This window comes from Varanus komodoensis, unplaced genomic scaffold (genome assembly GCF_004798865.1).
Source record: "Varanus komodoensis strain SLA01 unplaced genomic scaffold, ASM479886v1 scaffold16, whole genome shotgun sequence".
NCBI lineage: Eukaryota > Metazoa > Chordata > Lepidosauria > Squamata > Varanidae > Varanus > Varanus komodoensis.
In genome coordinates this window covers 26031345-26050241 of record NW_025335468.1, presented here as the reverse complement: position 1 = coordinate 26050241, position 18897 = coordinate 26031345, and the positions used below count along the sequence as shown (strand labels likewise).

Here is an 18897-nt window from a genome sequence, read left to right as displayed (position 1 = left end):
AATGCAAAATTACTTCAGTTTTCATTAAAATGTGAGCCAGATGATTTCCCCGCACATTCTTAGTGCAAAGTGAGATTCACTGCAAGCGATCAAGGCAGGATGGAAGTCACAATCATCATGCTTTGAATAAGTAGGATTTAAATGTCTTAGCCCAGGTATGAGCACTGCGTTCTTCAGAATGGTTTGTAGGGGAATATCAGCATGTAATCACTGTTCATTCACCATAGGCATCTGAATCTTTGTAGGATATGATAGAGCCCAAAATACAGTAGAGCCCAAATTTTTCATGCAGAAGAACCAAGACTCAGTCTTGTCATGTGCAACTACAAAAAGCTCAGGTCAGCAGTGCTGTGAAGGACTCTTGCCTAAACACCTAACAGTTATTGCAGATCAGAGCACTGGAGAAAAGGAGGTTAGATGGACAAAGACAAACAGCCCAAAGATTAAGGCAGCTTCCTGAATTTTACTTCTGTATATTATGTTCGTAAGAAATTTCCAGTCCAGTGATAGGAGCTGTTGACAAAAACAAATCTTTGGTTTAAAAAGCCAGGATTTATATCTCTCTTTCCTCTAGCCATGGAAGTAATTATACAGGACCAATGTGCATGATTAAAATAAACCACCAGGAGTGGTTTAATTTGCAGTGTGTGACATGTACACAATTTTGATAATCAGTACCTGGGTGCAACTTGTCACGTCAACCAAAGCCAAACAACCTTCCAATGGCCCAGCATATGCATGAATTATATAAGCCACTCTGACTTAAATAAACCACTGTGTTTATTTTTATTGTAAAAGCAGTTCCATCAATTATCCTAAAACTCGAAATCTAAAAATAGCTATATTTCTTCTTCATTTTAGTGTACAACACAAATGGAGAAATCTATCACTTTATTGCAGATCTTGACAGAGAAGAGTAATTTGAAATTGTCTGACTGAGACTATTTAGAATGGGTACCAGTGAGTTCTGTATAGATCACTATAGATCGGGGCACTCAACTTATAAATCTGCATCTATTTTAGCCTTTGGCTAAAGCTAGTGTAGGATGGTGGTTGCAGGTGGTTGTGTTGGCCTGGGAACCCAAGAGAGGTTGGTTCTGGTCCCCATCAGCTATGAAGCTCACTGGGGGACTGTAGGCCAGTCACTCATTCTCAGGCTATCCCACCTTATGGAGTCCTTGCTGTGACGATAAAATGGAGAGGGGTGGACTATCTAAATTGGCTTGGGTTCTTTGCAGGAGGATAAAAGGTGGGATATAAATTTAATGTGATAATAACTCCCATCATTCCTTAGCATTGACTATCCTGGTTGAGGCTGATGGGAGTTTATAAGTTAAAATATCTGGAGAGTCGCAAGTTTCTCATCTCTCAGATCATGCGCGGAGAATGATGATGGGTGAAAACTAGTTTTACAGTCAAAATCTTGAAGGCTCACAAACTGTATCATGATGGAGAAGTAAGATAGATTTAGGAAAAATGATGGGCAGGTATATTACCAAACTAAATCCATCAAAACAATATTCATCCTTGGCTTAGTTTGCGATCTGCCTGTCAATTCGTTTTTATTGATACATAGTGGTGGACAGAAGCAAAATCCTCATTTGTTCTCTATATAGTAGGTCAGTTGTAATCTGGGAAATATAAATGATCTCTGTGCCCTTTCTATTAATTACTGCTCAAAATCACATGGTAAAGATAATACTTTGAAGTTTTATCATATTGTGACAAGCTGGTACCATTCCCATTTATATTAAACTGGTAAACAGCTTGTCTTTTCAGTGGCACAAATGGCTGCTGTAGAAATATCAAAGAAACATCTGGCCACAACGACAGTCCTTTGACAGTCCTCCTGCTTGCTTATACTTTGTTGAATCTCAGCTATGTAGGACAAAAATAAGTCCGAAAGGCTTTTTAATTCTGATCACAAAACAGATGACAAGATCGGGTGGTCTGGATCCTCAGCTCTCCAAAACGTGCAAGCAGTAACAGTGCTCAATTCAGCAAAGTTTAAGAAAAACTGCTTTAGATTTTGCAGACACAGATGGCTCTTTTGCAGAGGCCAAGGAAGTCATCCAAATGCTGCGGAAGCAATTCTGCAAATTTGGCAATTTCACAAGCCCTTTCAATATATCTGTACTAAGTAGAGCAAACAGAACATGTAGACCAGAAAACTACAGCAAAACCTGAGTAAGCAGCAGTCACGGTGTCCTTGGATCACACTTAGATCAGAAAGTTGTATGAGTGACCCCTTGTAAAACAGTTGCAACAACTGTTGAATAGACAAGGGAAATGAAAGCTTTTCCTTCATAGTGGCTGACATGTCTGTTTGCAGAGTGTGTAGGTATGGAATCAACTTTTTATAAACTTGTTGTTGCCATTCTTGTTCCACTTCCTGGGTATGACAAATAGTCATAGGATGATTTTTCTTTGCATGGCACTGACAAAATGGTCATAGAGTCATAGGGAAAGAAAGTTCTGGGAAGAGCCTGGCCACGATATTTGGCTCCTGATGTGTACCAGAAATTGTCCCACCCAAATCAAGAACCTTAGTGCCCAAGATATAATCTCATAAGTATGTCTCACCCACACTGAAAGTTAAAAAAAAATGTCCATGAATGTATTTGATTGTTTCAAGCCATCCACATTAGGGGACATCACAATATAGAGTGGCACTGAATTCCATAACTGAATGAAGTCTTGGTTGTAAGAAAAACATTTTTTTCTTTGTAGTTGCAGCATTACATCAAAGGTTGATTTAATAATGTGTAAAAAAATAGCTACAAAATGGCTGGGAGACATAATTGCACAAGTTGGATTGGTAAAAATGTTGCTGAGTTCTGTGTTGAACAAACTTCTGATTCTCATGTGGCCAACACAGAGAGTCGGTGTTGTGCAGTGATTACGAGTGCTGAACTGGGACTCAGGAGATCCGGGTTCTAGTCTCCACTTGAGTGGCTTGGGCCAGTCATAGGCTCTCAGCCCAGCCTCTCTCATAGGGCTGTTGTGGCAATTAGACTGAGGGGAGGAGGGAAACTATGTAAGCTGCCTTGAGTCCCTTGGATTGAAAAAGGTAGGATATACATTTAACAAATAAAACAACACAACACCAAGTGACACAGCTAGGTGTCTGAAGCCATTTCATTGCTGCATTACCTTTCTGGAAATGCCTAAGGAAATTGAGATTTCAGCTGAGCACAGGTACTGTTTAAATATACAGCATGTCAGAAATGCCACTTTTAAGGGTAGCCTCTCAATCCCCTTCCTGGTGTCACATCCTAGTGGCAAACGTTCTGAGTCCCATTGATACAATGGAATATTTGACTCCAGTCCATCATTTCCCTCTCTGGACTATCCATAAGGGACAGACAAATAGACAAATCAGGACTGAGCTCACAGTCCTGGAATGCTGATGGTAAATCTATGCATGGTCTATTAAGCTGAACAAAACGACAGAAGTTTCCCTACCATATCAGGAATAAATAAATTTAAATGTCAGGGTTCCCTGTTGTTGTTAGTCGTGAAGTAGCGTCTGACCCATTGCGACCCCATGGACAACATTCCTCCAGGCCTTCCTGTCCTCCACCATCCCCTGAAGTTCACTTAAGCTCACACCAACTGCTTCAGTGACTCCATCTAGCCACCTCATTCTTTGCTGTCCCCTTCTCCTTTTGCCTTCAATTGTTCCCAGTATTAGGCTCTTCTCCAGGGAGTCCTTCCTTCTCATTAGGTGGCCAAAGTATTTGAGTTTCATCTTCAGGATCTGGCCTTCTAAAGAGCAGTCAGGGTTGATCTCCTCTAGGACTGACCAGTTTGATCTCGTTGCAGTCCAAGGGACTCGCAGGAGTCTTCTCCAGCACCACAATTCAAAGGCCTCAATTCGTCAGCGTTCAGCCTTCCTTGAGGTCCAACTTTCACAACCATACATTGCAACTGGGAAACCATAGCCTTGACTATACACACTTTTGTCAGCAGTGATGCCTCTGCTTTTTATTATGCTGTCTAGATTTGCCATAGCTTTCCTCCCAAGGAACAGGCGTCTTTTAATTTCTTGGCTGCAGTCCCCGCCTGCGGTGATCTTGGAGCTCAGAAAAATAAAATCTGTCACTAGGAAAATAAAATCTGTCACTACAGGGTTCCCTAGGATGCACAAAATGCAGGACTTTCACTACTCTGAGCATTGCATGCCAGGTTGCCCAGGAAGAGCCAGCCAGCATTGTCAGGCTGTACAAAGAGCTCCCTCACCTGATTTCACTTCCTCACTGGCTCCCTCACTGTTACGTGAGTCTTCTTGCGCATCTGTGTATCATTGCCTGCTCTGAGAAGCACTTCTCTTCAGTGCTCTCTGGAGACACACAATAAAGTGCTGTTGGTGCGAAAGCCTCCTCTCAGCTACTCTCCTGCCTTCAGTGAGCCAAAGCTACAAGTGCTCAGGATGGTGAAGCTGCAAACCCTGATGGAGAAGCTGGTCTTGAAACAAGCACAGCCCCTGCTTCCCCTATTCCAGGCAGTTCCCATAAGGAGATAGGACTAGGGCTTTGATTGCGTTTGTTTTGCAACTCCTTTACTTATTCTTCAGGGTCTCTGGTAGGTCAAACCACATACCAAAAGACATAGAAGAGGGGGTAAGAATTAGGTGGAAAACAGCAACAACACAAAGAGATATATACTCCCCAGTTAATACTCAAGTTTATGTATTCATCAATGGTTAAGGCTGCAATCTTGTTCTCAGTAAATGGGGCTTATTTTGGAGGAGACCTGTAGAGGACTGTACTGGAAGTTTCAAAAGTGATTGATCTACACTGATTTGACAAGGACAGACAGTGATTATATTAGGATGCTATTTGGGCCTTTCATGTTTGTAAACTTCAGCAGTGGCACATGCTTGCTTCTTCTCCTTTCTTCATTGTTCAGTGCCCATCCTAGTCCATGCATGCATGTTGCAGCTGCCTTCTTCCTTGACTGAATGTCATTTGCAGCTTCCCAGAATGCAAGCATAGCCAACGCACTCTCTCACTGGGTTAACAAGGACAGAGAGACCGTTTAAGGTTGAGCATTCCTCACCCTGGGGAAAAGCAGCAGCAAAATGGGCGGGTGGATGATTCCCTCCCTCCCTTCCTCCCTCCCTCCCTCCCTCCCTCCCTCCCTCCCTTCCTTCCTTCCTTCCTTCCTTCCTTCCTTCCTTCCTTCCTTCTCCAGTGTGGTTGGTATACAGCAGGAAAGGAGAGACACTGGAAGAGGGTAGGGAATCAGTGGCAATGTAGCACAGCAGCTTCTGTGAAGAAAACACACCGCAATCTGTTGGCAGTGGTCGAACAGAGGAAGCACCTCTCTTGCTGAGTGAGTCATGTGACAGGGGTGCAGAAACTGCCTGTCCAGTTTGCAGAGAGTGAAGGCAAGTGTGCACATGGGTAGGGAGCAGTGAATAAATCAGCATGGCAGACTGCTCTAGCCTGGAGAAGCAATGTCTCCTCAGCCCCACACACTGCAAGCACAAGAGCAAAGGTGCCGGTTGGACAGCAGGGGAATGGTGGTGGCCCCGGTCCTCTAGTCTGGAGGATTCAGCCTGCTTCAAAGTCAAGGTGGTTCTGCTCCAGGGAACCCTTGAGCTGGTGAACTTCTCTTTGGGGTCATGGTGGGCTCTGCTGTTCCTTTTCTCATTCAGGCTCAGGTTTCTCTGGCCCAAGTCGCACATGCCAATCACTGTGCTCTCCCTTGGTGGCTCACACTTCTGTGACGTTGGGCACTGTGCTATGTACTACTGCTTTCGCACAGAGAATACACACAGCGGCACAGCCCATATATAGATCTGGATCAGCACAGCTGCCTGCGTTTTGGGACTCTTTTTGAGCTGTAGGATGATGAGTGCCGCACTTCAGCATTTACTGCAGTGCCACTGGTAGTGAGGCTGTTATCCTGCTTCAAGAGAACCCAATGCAAATGACCACTTGAAAAGGACTTTGTCACCTAATATATAACCGGTACTGTAAGATATAGAAATTGATGAAGTGGAGTTTTGGAATGAAAATTCAACCTTTTCTGACCTTTATATAATAGTGCACCAGTGCAACTCTCAAGGTGTGAGATAATTTTTAAAGGCATCTTCACAGTATGTAGGAAAGAAGGGATGGGTGCTACTCCACTGCATATTTTAAAGTAAATTCAGTGAAATGTTGAGTCCAAATTGGTATAAGGTCATTATATTTTTCAGTGTGAATTTTTAAAAAATATTTTCATTTTCTTTGAAAATGTTTGAATTCTTTGATTCATCTAACTCTGTTGGGCTTCTTTAGCAATCTTCCACCTAAATGTTAAATCTGATAGCACTACGGTCGCTGCTTCCAATCACAATTAAATCCAGGATTGTCTTCCCAAGAGTTGCTTCCGTGACCAACCGATCCAGCGTACAGCCATGTAAGCTCAGAAATGTAACGTGTTTGCCATGATAGGAAGACACATTTATCCAACCAGTGCAGGGGGTAGCATTAAATTAGTTCTGGAACAGTTTTGTCATCCAGAACACTTCTGTGGAATAAACTTCCCCTTCAGATTTTCAACAGTCACTTTGAACAGCATGTGCAGCAAAGGTGAATGTTGCCTCCATGTTGTTCCTGCCCTGCAAAACACTGATAATGGTTGATTTTGGCTTCCTAACTGTTGCACTGTGGAGCAGGAGAGAAGGAGGCCAAGGTGCCATCAGGATACCCTTGGTGAGGGCCTCTCCTTTCTGCCACCATTTAAGCCCCCAGAAGCCCATTTCTGAGGTTGTGCTTAAAGCCTTGGAGCCGCAGCCATCCTGGTTCTTTCCCAGTTGGCTGTGAGTGGTGGGGGCAGTTTCTGATGTCAAGACTATGCCCCCAAAAAATCCTCCATCAGTCTAGATGTTGTCTAGTTGCCATAGTATTGCAATTTCCCCTGACTTAGTTCTATTTACTGTGGTACCTCAGCTCACAAACGCCTCAGTTCATGACCAAATCAGGTTGCAAACAGAAATTTCAGAAAAAAAATGCCTCAGTTCGCAAACTCCACATTGGGTGATGACCACAATTGCGGCCATGTTGCTGCATGAACACGAGCACGGCCATCTCCTCCCCCCCAGCACGATTGCGATCATGCCCATCTTCCCTGTCTTCCCTGCACGAATGTGCCTGCAGTCACGGCCATCTTCCCTGCACAAGTGTGACCATGCCCATCTACCACCCCCGAGCACGATCGCTATCGCACAATTATGGTTTGGACTCTCCCTCCAAACAATAACCTCCCCACCCCACCTAGATTAGTGTTCTCTACTGTACTGTACTGTGTTGTTCTTTGTTACTTTGTTTCAAAATTTTGTGATTAAAAACATTTGCAGAATGGATTAAACTTATTTGCATTGAACCTTATGGGGAAATTTGACTTGGCTCATGACCAAAATCAGCTCGCAACCACGTTTGTAGGGGTCAGAATGGATTAACCTTAATTACATTGAACCTTATGGGGAAATTTGACTTGGCTCATGACCAATTTGGGTCATGACCAGAGTCATGGAACGGATTAAGTTCATGAGCCAAAGTAACACTGTATATCCAACCTTTATAAAAATCCAAGGGCACGTAACAACAATATTAAGAACAACTGATAGTAAAATACAAGAAATAAGTTTCTAATAAACACAGTAGGTAATCAGTGGAGAAAGCAAGTGGTCAACAGTAAATCCAGTTTACTGAATCCAGTAGTTCATTAATATTAATCAGACTGGCACATCTCGGTAGTTGTGGTTCCTCCTCTCTTTGTTTATTTGTGCAAGGAGTGTTTCAGGTTATGTTGTTTTGTATATGAGTTCTTTAGAGTTTCATGAGATGCTCTGATAATCTCTGAATTTCTGAATGTTTTGCCATTTTGCCATTTAAGAAAATGGAAGTGTATATATTAAGGAGGGGACATTGATAATCTGATTTTACACAGATATTTTGAAAACTTACATTGCTAACTGGGCAGATCAGGGTGACTTTGATGCGGTGGTGGTGACACTTGCTTATGCAAAATGTTTCACATGACTTCCTCCCCCCACCCTTTTCGGTTTTATCTTTAGCACTGCTGAAGATAGATAAATAGTAGAGTTAGTATAAAATGGATTATTCATACAAGACTTGAAGAAGATTTAAGAAGTCAGCAGCATGAGGGTTTTGAAATAGTTGTCTCTTTGCAGTTTCTCAGTTTCATTGGCCTGATTTCAATGACGAACCACGTGAGTCTGGTTTATCACTGGAATAAATACTGTGCCATAAAAAAATTCGATGTATTTTAAAGTTATGCAGTGGTTTGGAAGCAAAGAGATTATGTACAAAGAATGATGCCTTCTATTACTACTGAACAGTACACTAAATACCATCAGTGCTTTGGAAGCAAATACAGTCCCACATCTCCCCAAAGTATCTACTTTACTTCTATTGCAGAAATATTCGTGTAACAAAGTGATCAGCCAGGTTTGGCAGAAAGGTCTCCTGGGAACCCTAAAAACGACAATTACCAGAGCCATGGGCAAAAAACCATTGGAAATGGTCCTAACACCATTGGAACAAAGACTGCCAGGCTGTCATGTTTTGAAAATTAGAACAGCGGCTTTCCTTTTTATATTTAATGCTTGATATTAGGGCTTAAATAATATACTGCAGGAATATAACATTTTAATAAGTAATTAGGACTTCAACCACAGAGATGTTCGGTAAAGAGTGAACCCCACTGAAGATTGAGGGACTGACTTCACAGTGAATATGACCAGGATTGCTATATGCTATTTCCTCAACATTTTATAAAAGAAAATCGTTATGAATTTTGTAGGTTAAATGCAAACAGAAAACAGTTTTCATACCAAAACAAAGATGCTGTTTTTTATTGCACAGACTACAGAAAAGCCAAGGAAACTCCTTCTGCATTTACACAGAGCAGTGTTTTAGGTTCCACAGCTGCAAGAGATTGGTGCCTCAGGAACAGAATAAAGGCATTATTATTATTAATTATTTGGAGGGGAAATGACCAAGGTCTTCCACCCACCTGAAATCAATTGGAAGAGAATTTGACATTTACTGCGGTTGGATGCTGTAATGCAAAGATGCTGGCTGGGGCATGTTGGGAGCTGTAGGCCTACTTTCTGTTTAAATGTGTCAACAATTGTGCTCCTGTTGATTCCATTTAAGCTGCTTTGGGTGCCTTTTCAATTGAAGAGCAGTGTGAAAATAATATTATTAGCACATTTTGCCTTGAGCTGTATTCCCCGGTGAAAATGCGAGGAGGGATATAGCGCCGTCCTGCCTGTCAAAGGTTGTCATTGCAATCCTGTACTTGTCTACTTTGAAGTAAGTCTCTATGAGTTCAGTAGATGCTCCTAGGTCAGTATGGGCAGAATTGCAGCATCAGTTTTGGAAGGAAAGACAGACAGAATTTTTAAAAGCTTTTTATTTCTTTTAAATTGTTTCTTACAAATGGTCCAGGCAGCTCCCTTCAAAAGTTCACATCTTAACTAAATTAGAGTGGTGTAGAAAGGGAGGAATGCTTCTCCTTTCACAAAAGAAGAACTGAAATCACATGTATGTCTCATAGCTTATCCAATGCTTACATTGAGTTGACGGTTGCGGGACGGATACTTCTGATCTGTCAACCATTTCTTCCTCTTTTGCTCTCTTCAGCAACGCTGGCCAAGAACTTTCCTAGTAACGCATTCAACACCGACAATTTGGTGCAGACATTTCATGTGATGTCACATCCTTAGGATCAGACTTTTTATGAGAACACTGCAAGTTTTGGTTATATTGTTTCTTCCTGGCAGGATGAAGAGATTTTTATAATATAAGCTCACCTTCATCCAATGCTCTTTTTTAAACAACTGAAACAGAAAAGGAGCAGAAAAGCATCAGCATCTTTGTACAGCAAAAGGGCTTATGTGAACCTGATGGCAAGGTATTGCACTGAGCGAATGGATGATGACGTAGTGATCTGCCTCCTCTTCAGGGACCATCAGGTGGCTTTTTCTCAAACTTTATGATCAATAACTATGGCAGCTTGTCTGTCCTCACCATCCTCAGACTTAGTCCACTTAACATAGTGTTAAAGTTCAATCTCTTACTTTGTCATGGAAGTGTTCTTGGGCTGACAGCTGCAGACAAATCCTATCGATTTAAACAGGTAAGGACCGTTTTCTGCCTAGTCTTACAAACTCTATGGATTGACCAGTTTTATTTATAGCTATGGCATTTGTATGTCACTCCCAGCATAAACTTCTCTGGGTAACTTACAATAAGAAATGTTTAAAAACCAACAAGCTTAATATTCCTTTTTCTTTAACCTCTTCATCCTTCTTTCAAAGATTGTTCCAGAAGCTGTCATATATAAAGCCTGCCTTTGTAAGGTTTGAGAGTCTGTGAAATAGACTGAATGAGTTTGCATCAGTCATGATGCAGTGGAGGGCTTTTCTACACAAAGCTGTTAATCTGCTGTATCTGCTTTCAGTTTGGTGCAGAGCTGAGATCCAAGAAATGCATGAGGAATATTTTCTTTCCTGCTTTTCCAGTACATAGCACTGTGGCATGGTGCAATAAAGCAAACACACAAGTAGGAAAGGTGTTCTCTTTTAATTTTACAAATAAGAACACACTTTCTCTGCTCTAAACACATGTGTGTGCGCATGCACGCACGCACGCACGCACACACACACAGAGAGAGAGAGAGAGAGAGAGAGAGGAAATCACAATGTCTTTAAGGAACCCACAAACAACCCTGCATAGGGAACGATGGCTGCGCAATACATGCCTAATGTACAAAAGTTTTGGATATAAAACTTAATTTGATCTAGGACAGACTTGGTCCAGTTCTATTTGCAAAGCTTTGCTTCAGTGCATGCTTCAGCATGTTTCAACTGCACCAGGTTTCTTCTGGTCAGCATTCTTCACTGTCCAGCTTTCACACACATGCGTTGTGATTGGAAATGCAATAGTTTGGATGATCTTGACCTTGGTCTCCAATAAACCATCCTCACACTTTTCTAGTTGCTTCATTGCTGCCCTTCCAAGTCTCAATCTTCTTTGGATTTCTTGACTGCAGTCTCCCCTTGAATGGATGACTGAGCCAAAGTATGGGACATTCCTCACAATTCTGATTCCTTTATTGTTAGCAATAATGGTCTGTAATTCTAATGTGGACATGATTTTTGTTGTCTTAATATTCAGCCCCCTGTGTGTATCCCAAATCTACTCCCAACCTTCCTGAACAGATCTGGGGACATGTGCAGAGAGTGAAATGTTCTGCTGACAAAAAGACACATTTGGTTACAAGCCTATTTTTTCAGAAGTATGTTGAAACCTGCAGACAACAAGATTCTTTTCCTGCTCCTCTAAGAGAATTAACTTGACTGGTTTTGTAGTAAAGTGGTATGGGCGATATTTCCATAGCATTCATAGGGATACTCCTTTGCCTTTTGCTGTATGCAAGAATCTTTTTTCTTCCCACTCTATTTTACTTCCGGACTAGCAAATATTCATAACTTTAACTTCATAGGAGTATCTGCCAGGCACTTTTGTGAACATAATATTAATCTCTAAGCTCTGTGTAAGAATTGTGTCTGTGTTCATTGAAAGGAGACACTCTGCAACCTTCATTGATGCAGATGGACTGACGACAAAGGTGCATTTGATTGGAAATTATACATGAATTTCCTCTTCTCTTCATGAACCAAAATAGTGATGGGATATTGGGAACACCACTGCTGTGCCATTCATGATGACTGGCTGCTGTGAGAAATCTTGCTCTGTTATATCCAAGAAGTTCTCCGTAAATGTATACTAACATCAGAGTTTCATGATACCCAAGTTCCTTCTCAGTAATGTGGGTCTCCTGATTTTTTCCCCCAGGGATCTTCTTTAATATTTGAGTTGGTCTTTTCTAGCTTCATATCTCAATAGATTAGATGGTGGTTAATTTTGGGGCCTGATAATGAAATAGCCATGACAATCAATGGTATTATTTTGGAACAAGTCTATTTTTGCAAGATCCCAGGACACAAAGCATGGGCATGTACTGCTGAATTCATGGAATGCAGGATGGAGGTCCTTCACTCATTGAAGATTTTTTTTTCAATGCATCTGCCTATCAGCTGCTATATTTTAAAGGCAGTAGATATTAGACAATAGATATTTCCAGTTCTGCATGGCTTCCACTGCAGAATTCTTTTGCGGTTCCAAGATCATTGGGAAAAGATAATCCTCTAGGCAGTTTTTTGTTGTTACTGCCATTTTTGTTTGTAACATGCCCAGGGAGCCTTGTGGGGCAGGATAAAAATATAATAAATAAACGAATAAATAAACTGAAACTTGAGGAAGTGGCAGCTATGTAACCTATTTTTAAAGCACTTTATTCCTACAGTTTTCCATGTAGCAAATTGGGTTTCTACCCAGCAAATTAAGTGAGGATGTCTCTTGAAATTTTCCATTTTGTCACATATATTTTCTGTGATGTGAACAGAGCTGCTATGTATGCACATTTAACTGGGAGCAAGTCCTGCTAAACTCAGTGGGCCTTACTTCTGAGTAGACATATAGAGGATTTCACTATAAATAATTTCCTACTTTGCTAAGGCAGTCTATGCCAGGGGCTGTAATAGAAGGCTTTGATTTATATTTTATATCTCTGAATGATACTACATGACAATGGTTATTTATGCATGAATTGGCATTGCTCATACTAGCTGATTTGGAATACTTACAGTCTAACAAATCACAGCCACAGCTTTATTGCCACTCATATCAAATGTAATGGGCAGTTCTGAAATCATCACCCATTTGGAGAGAGAGAGAGAGATTTCTGGAGTTCCTCACCTATTATGAGTCCTTGAAAACATGGGCTTACCACACTTGTGAAAAAGTGGACCAGAATCAATCTGATTTCTAGCCCAGTATCTGTGATCTGCCTAAACAGCAGTTATGAAAGGGGATTCAATGCAACAAGGTTGGCTGTTCCACCTACCAGGACCTTGAGCATATTGTGTAGAAGTGCCTACATATGTAGCTTTATCCATGTCAAAAGCCACTGCACACCTTCAGTTAACAAGTAAATGCCGTGACAGAGCCAGCAGACATGATCCTGCTTGTCACGCCACACACTGAGTGTGCGTACAAGTGAATGCGCAAGAGAGGCTTACTACTTCCACATCCTGCGTGCCTCTCTGTTGATCCCTGCATACAGATCACTTACAAATACATAAAATAGTGTAGGCCACAAGATAGATCTCGAAGCATCTGCTTGCTGTCTTCTATGATGAAGGTATCAGTTTTGTTTCAGCTTTCATTTTTTCCTTGAGGAGCTGTGGCACTTCTTGCTGTCATTTTGAATATGCTGCTCCATGTCTACTGGGGCTTGTGAAAGGGTTAAACAGCCATCACACAACCCTACAACAAGCCAAGGATTGTTTAATGAGGAGATTACTCCTGATGGGTTTGGAAGGCAAAACAACCCCCAAATGGAAGTGTGCATATAGAAAGTTGTGTTTATGGATTCTGCAGCTCATCATGGCTTCAGTAACCTGCAGTGAGTTGCAAGGTGTTGGGTGAATCAGGTCCCTGTCCAACACTCTGGTGAGCATGAAAGATGTAGAGTGCAACTTATCAGCAGATACTTAATAATATGCTTTGATCTCCTGTATTTCCTTCTGTATGAAAAGATCAAAATAATTGCAATTTTTAATTAATCCTCAGAATACTCCTGTGAGATTTATAGAATTATCCAATTTTATAAGAGTAGAGATCTTTATAAGTGTGACTTCTCAAATTGTAAGATGTATTAAGCCTTGAAATCAAAACCTCCAAGGAATCAATGCAAAAATTAGCTTGCCATGCAGACAATGCTGTTATGATGGGATCAGTTTTTTTAACTGTTATCTGAACACTTGAAAAAAAATCAATAAATTAAATCAAGCTCTGCCTCAACCATCCTGTTGTTTCTGACAATAATCCAATGTGCCTTATCTTATGAGTAAACTAAATTAATTTAAATATTATCGACTCATGGGGAAGTATGTTTTATCTTAGGACTTCAAAGAATTGTTAATTCTTGCAATCAGCTCCCATTTTCAATATATAAAGAGTATATGCTAAATATGAGCAGATGACCATTTGTCAAAAGACAATCCCATGTGTTTTGTTTAGTCTTTGCCACCTATATCAGAATGTGATGCTTTGAAAAATTATAGGAATGGTGTTGAACCTCAGGCCTGAAGGCCAAATTTGGTCCATCTTGGTTCTCAGTCACTTTATCCTTTGGTGATCGCCTGACTTTTATGCAGTTTTTCATTTTAAAGAATTGAAATGCATCTTCTAAGGTTTAGTTACTGGCAGGTTAAGCTAATGTTTTTAGTTTTTGCCTTAAGCCCCACTTGATCATATAATGCGCTCCCAAGAGCATCTCCAAATTTGAATTGGACCCTTGGGCTGAAAGCAGCTCAAAATATCTAGCTCATAGCAACTCCACTAATTACAATGCAAGTCCACCAACCTTTCGCCTGCCCCCAGCCACACCACTTCTCTTGCAACCTGGTATGGAGAGTCTCCGGGAGTCCGGAGATCTGAGTTCTTGTCTCCACTCATCTATGAAGCACACTGGGTCACTTTCAACCACTCATGGACTCTCAGCCTAACCTATCTCACAGGGTCATTATGAGAATAGCCAGTAGAGGAAGAGAAACCAAGTTGCCTTGGTTTCCTTGCAGGAAGAGGAAGGGATGGATATTAATGCAATGTAGCAAATTTTCATTTAAACAATATTTTTTCATTCATTTATTTTTGCAGTGGCTCAGCCTAGAATTGCATGATCGGGGAAGAAAAAAAATCCACTGTGTCTTCTTTACTTGGACAAGCACACACTGGTCAGATGCCACCTTATTTCCCTGGTTACAACAAGCCACGTGTGTGTGGGTTCCTGTGCCATCCAAAGTAGGCAAGCCATGGGGTTGGGTGATAGGCTTTGTTTCCAATCTGACTCTAGAACAAGCAACCCTGCCACCTATCTTGCTGGGTTTCAACCACACTGCAATCTATTCATGATGTGGATAATTATGGAAATGAGGCAGCATTCAGTCAGTAGTCATGGAACAAAGAAAAGGAACTACCATGGGTTCTTTTTTCTCCCCTGATCATGCAAAACCAGTCAACCTCTTCTTCTAGCTTCCAAGAATCATGACTTTTTAAGTATAGGAAATTGCACATAAAAGAGTGAAAAGGAAAAATAAAAGGAACAGAGTGTTTTTATTTATTTCAACTTATTATTTATTTTTGCTTTACAACATTTTATATACCATATTCTAGTGTGAACAATAATAGATAATACATATGAAAGATTAAAGCAATATATTCAAAACAGAGCCATTAAAACTGTGGCTGGTTAGCTCAGGAAGGCTTCCCGAAATAAAAGAAGAGGTGCCAAAAGCAATAAAGTGTTGGTGGATGCTTGACCTCCAGAGACAGGGACTTCTGAGGAAATGAAGTCACCACGCTGCAGGCTCTTCTCTGGGTAGACTCCCGGGAGACCGTTGGTCCACATTGAACAACCAGGAACATGCCGACCAGTGACTTTGGTGCACAGGCAGGTTGGCAAGGGAAAAGGTGGTCCCTCAGGCATGCTGAACTCAAATTATTAAAAGCATAATACACTAAGCCTGGCCTGGTACCGGATAAGCAGCCGGCTCCATTTCTCCAGCAAAGAAATTGCATGGTGAAAAGGGGCAGCACTTGGCAATGGCCATTTTTGTATATTCAGGTGCCACCTGTCTGCACTGCTCTGCTCTGTACTGGATGTAGACACACTCCAGTACTATGACAGAAACATGTCTAGCAGGGGTTCTTTTTCTTATTCAAGCTTATTGAAATGCTCGCAGCCCTTGGAGAAGAATGTGTGAGAGCCCCAAGTATACAGCTGATTCGTATATTCTGTTTACATGCTATAAAAATGGAATTTCTTCAAGGTGCTCTCACGAAGAGTTGAAAGAGCAGACTGATAAACAGATGAAGTTCACTGCTTGAGTGCCCACTGAAGTGCTCAGGTGGCCTGTGTGTAAGGTGATTGGTACTCAAGGTTTGAAAATAAATACAGTGGCCATCTCAAAAGGCACCTTTCCTATAACAACGGAGTCATCATAATACATGGTTGGAAGGGATTGTTTTAGACATCTGCTCCAGCTCTTTCCTGCAAGGCTGAAAATACCTAACCTGAACCTGAACCCTGGAGCATCCATGGCAGGTGTATCACAAACCTCACACATTACCCCTGTTAGGATCACAGAATCGTAGAAGAGTAGTCAGAAGGGGCCAATAAGGCCCTCAGGTTCAACCCCTGTCCAGTGCAGGACTCCTTGCTGATAATGTGATTTTATGTTCACTCATTTACAGTTGTTTTTACATGGCCTTGGATGTTGGAACCTTCCCAAGGCAACAAATGAGACAAAATAGACACACAGAACAATAATGTTCTGTAGGCGTCATCATTTGCTGCAGGTGGAGATTCTTTGTACACCTGGTGAACAGGTACAAAGCCTGCTCCCTAATATTGAGCCTCCTTGCATGAAGCTGAGATCAGTTGTGTCATGTTTTTCTCACAGTGACAAGGGAGAAAAGTTCTATCTTCTTCATGACAGGCATTTGATAGATGCTGTTTTAAACCTGTTCTACTCAGTCTACTTAATCTTCTTTTCCTGGAGCTAAGAGAGCCTAGTTCACTCATTTATTGTCCTTGTATAAAGTATATTCCAAAACCTCTGATGCTGTCCTCTGAATCCTCACCAAGCTGACAGTATTCACATAATAAATGGATATTCACATTCTAAATCAAAGGCAAAGCAATGCAATGTTCTGGAAGAAACCTTCACTTGCCTGAATAGAAAGTCAGTAATAACTGCTAGCAGCTTGAAGATGGACTTGTTCTACAGGTGCAGCTTGCAACAGTAGTGGTCTTCATTATAGGAACATTAGACTGTTAACTCTTGATCAGCATGTAATGTGTGGTAAATTCTGCTCACTTCTTCGAAGTAGTCAATACTGTGAAAAGCTAAGGAAATGTGAGGGCAAGGAGATTCCCACTGGATCCCATTTTGAAGTTATCTTCCTGTTACAAATAAAACTGTTAATTCTTATGTTGTTGTTGCTAAGGTGGTGGATAAAATTGTATATTATAGTAGATAGAATGGACTTGGGATGCTGCATGTCAAGGCAAGGTGTGTGTTACTAGCCATGCACTGGTAGCAATGGTTTTTCGCCTTACTCAAAAGTAAGCATCAGGTTCCAAAAGCTACACTACTGTATGTGTTGAGAACATTAACCCCCTTTCTTGAACTGCAAGCATAACCCAGATTATCTGTTGTTTGTATTGCCAGAAAAGGAGAGTTGAAAGCAAAAGATCATTTGGAAGCTAGACAACTTGTAGGTGTCAGTGTCTGTGGAAAGGGAAGCATGATCCGGGTCATTTCCACAGCAAGGGAGAGTGTATAGAACTGTCTATTCCCCATGCTAAGTCCCAGTCCGGATCTGGTCCTCACCCTTTGAGTAAGGCAGAAAATGACATGTCTGTGATGTGTATTTTGACCTTTAGCCACCTTACATAGGATTCTACTGTGCAACATTGTTGTAAGCCGCCCCGAGGCTTCGGCGAATGCAGCGGCATAAAAATGTTTTAATAAATAAATAAATAAACAAACATGCTGGCCAGGGTAAGGAAGGGTGAACTTTGAGGCAGGAGCCAGGATACTTCCTTTCTCCCATTCCGTCCATTGTTTGGAGAATGATCTATTTTCTTCCTTTTGCAGGCTAATTTATTGAACTGAATTAAGTATTGCAGCTTCTTAAAACTCTTCCCTAGTTACTTCAGTGTCTGTGCCCTGAAGGCAAGGGAATTTATCACCAGCTCCAACAGCTGTAGCCCCAAGTCATCCCACCACAGGCAGAGGGTAGATATACTCTGAGAAACTATGTTCAACAATTCCAGATGACTCTAGTGAGGAAAGCATAGCAGAGCGAACACTGACATTCTCTGTAGCCATCACCAGATAGCATCCCCCACCCCTCAATTCCAATTCTCTGTTTTTATCCCATCTAAAACACATGAGCTGAACTGCCACGAATCGTGAGCTGAAATGGATACAGTCCATGTCAGGTTTCCCCATCCAATGTCTTCTCTGCCATGCTCAGCCATTGTAGCAATTCAGTCATTGGTTATAACTGGCTTTTCAAATGTCAGATCAGCAAGCTGAATATCGCCCGCCCTCCATTCCTCTCCCTCACTTTCTCTCGCATTGTTTTCTTGTAGAACGTGATGAATGTGACAGCGGACAGCACAACTGTGATGAGAACGCAATCTGTACTAACACAGTCAGGGGACATAGCTGCACCTGCAAGCCTGGATATGTGGGGAATGGAACCATCTGTCGAGGTGGGTCTGTTGCTCCAACACCTTGATAAAAGGTGTAGATGCTATTAATATTTCTTGACAGTTGCCTAAGTTCAGGAAGCACAAAATTCTGGGCTCTGATAGGGATTCTCTGTCTGATTTATTGTCTGGCAACTATAGCATGCAGAGACATTATGAGAATTGATCTGTGCATAATTTGCCATTGGGAAATGCTATTTCCATGCACTTACCTTTCAGTTTACTGCTCATGAATATGGCTGTTTTGCATCATTTATTAACTCTTTGCACCATTGTGTAAACTGCATTCTTCAGCAGTACAATGCAATGGATTTCACTGTTATCTTTTAGGCTAGGTGTATGCGACTTCTAAGTTAGGATGGCTGTCTTTTAAACAAGATCAATGTACCTTTTAAACTGTGACCATAATTTTCTTTTATAGTAGAGTAGAATATGAGGAGTAACAGATAGATGTGATTTTTG

General features: G+C 41.4%; 1 protein-coding gene across 1 annotated transcript in view; it reads left to right on the top strand.

Moving 5' to 3' along the window:
- Positions 1–18897, top strand: part of NELL1 (neural EGFL like 1) — a 521924-nt gene that overhangs the window by 331461 nt on the left and 171566 nt on the right. The window contains exon 14 of the mRNA XM_044426038.1: positions 18316–18438. Coding sequence (XP_044281973.1) covers positions 18316–18438 — 123 coding nt within the window. The remainder of the gene's footprint in view (positions 1–18315; positions 18439–18897) is intronic.